The sequence below is a fragment of the Amphiura filiformis genome, chromosome 11, assembly GCF_039555335.1.
Source record: "Amphiura filiformis chromosome 11, Afil_fr2py, whole genome shotgun sequence".
Lineage (NCBI taxonomy): Eukaryota > Metazoa > Echinodermata > Ophiuroidea > Amphilepidida > Amphiuridae > Amphiura > Amphiura filiformis.
The window spans coordinates 10,203,097-10,204,845 of NC_092638.1; the positions used below are offsets into that span (position 1 = coordinate 10,203,097).

Genomic DNA, 1,749 nt, shown 5'->3' on the forward strand with positions numbered 1-1,749 from the left:
TTTACAATTTCGTCTGAGACAAACATAAATTTAGAACTAAACATTGTTACTGCTTTTCGGGGTTAGCGCGTAGCACATAGCACAAAATGTTTATTGGTGAATTACTTTTGAAACAAAAAACAATGCCACATTTGTGTGTTTTTTTATCTACATGTCTCAATTTCTGCGCATCTTTCTCATCAGCATGCAATATACAAACACAAAACAAAATGCACCTCTTGTTTTCGCAAATGGTGTTAAAGGTTATTGTAGAAATTGCAATGATTTCACTTGTCTACAGATATTGAGAGTAGTTGTCGTACGTGAACGAGTGACGTTATCGTTATTTATTTATCTCAGCGTTAAGCGTTATTTTCGTGAGAATTGCCGGTCACTACATTTCGCATAAAATTTATAATATGACGTCATGCGTTAACATACCAGCTTCACATACGAAAACCTAATCCTGACAAGTACCGTATATCAAAACAATTTCTCCTTTCCCTATACAACATGGTACCAACAACAGCAGTTGCCATCCCATACCGCTAGCCTACTAATACTCCCCATTCACCACCACCTCCGTCAAATCAACATCCCAACACTTCAAATCGTAGAACACAGAGCGTCTTTGTTTCGTCAGGATTGTAGCTCTTGTAGCACTTGGTTGGTTCTATTCGGACAAACTGAGCTCCAGGACGAGAATGAAACTCACTCATCACAGCAGCATCAGGAGTATCTGCACAATTGACAATAAATGTCTGTAACAAAAAGAAAACAAGAAAATTAAGCATTTAAACACTTTTCTAAACACATTCTTTCATTCACTTTGTAACGTGTTTAAAATACTAAACATGTTTAGAGTATTGATAACTAAACATGTAATGTTTAACTTCTAAAGACATTATGTTCATATCATCAAAAAGAGTGTACATGATTCTTTCGAAATTTCAAAACCTCCAAAATTCAGAAAACAAGAACGAGATCGCCGTAAAGCCGAAGACAGAGCCCAGACTGGTGGCCATTTTAGGGTAAATTGATATTCATAAACTTAACTAAAAATATCTACCATAGTCAATAATACGAAGGCATGAATAATACCTTTTCTCCTATTCCGTCATTATCTGGCAGGTAGTAAAGTGATGTCTCCAACAGCCCTGTCTTCACTTTGAATTCCTCCACACAGTATCTACTGGCAGTCTGGATACCTTGGGTTAACATACCAGTCACTATCATCTCCTGTCCAAGGTCGACCTGGATCCACGGTGTATTGTCATCAGGATGACTTGTCCACATTAAATTGTGGTTCAACCTACCATACCTGAAATTGAACAAAAATACTTACATTTCCAGGAATGATAAATGTATAGCTTGCGCTATTTTGTACACGACAAAATAAGATGATTACTCTTTTAATAGGCTTTCTTAGCCTAGTTTATTTGCATGAGCTTGGTCGTGGTTCAGCCTACCATACCTGTAATGAATTTCCATATTTCCATAAATAATGAAATATTTATTTTGCGTAAGATGATTCATAATTCGAATACTTACTCAGCAAAAACAAAGCAGATAGCCACATTTTTGTACCCATTTGTAAATGTTTCGTCCCGTTTTTATTTTTGACATTTTGATGTTTTGGGGGGGGGGGGGTGGAATTTTCCCCGGCTACGCTACTGGTAACAGTGTTGAGTTAAGAGAGTGCCAATTGAACCAACGTTGTTACATACAATTAAGTTCAACTTAGACCAACAACCAAGTACACTTTTATAG

At 36.7% G+C, this 1,749-nt stretch overlaps 1 protein-coding gene across 1 annotated transcript; it reads right to left on the reverse strand.

Moving 5' to 3' along the window:
• Positions 1-569: 569 nt before the first annotated feature.
• LOC140163464 (lactadherin-like) lies at positions 570-1,275 on the reverse strand. Its single transcript, XM_072186779.1, has 2 exons — positions 1,081-1,275; positions 570-740 (listed from the first exon to the last, which is right to left on the reverse strand). Exons 1-2 carry the CDS (start codon positions 1,273-1,275, stop codon positions 570-572), a joined length of 366 nt encoding a protein of 121 aa, XP_072042880.1.
• Between the last annotated feature and the right edge of the window lie 474 nt (positions 1,276-1,749).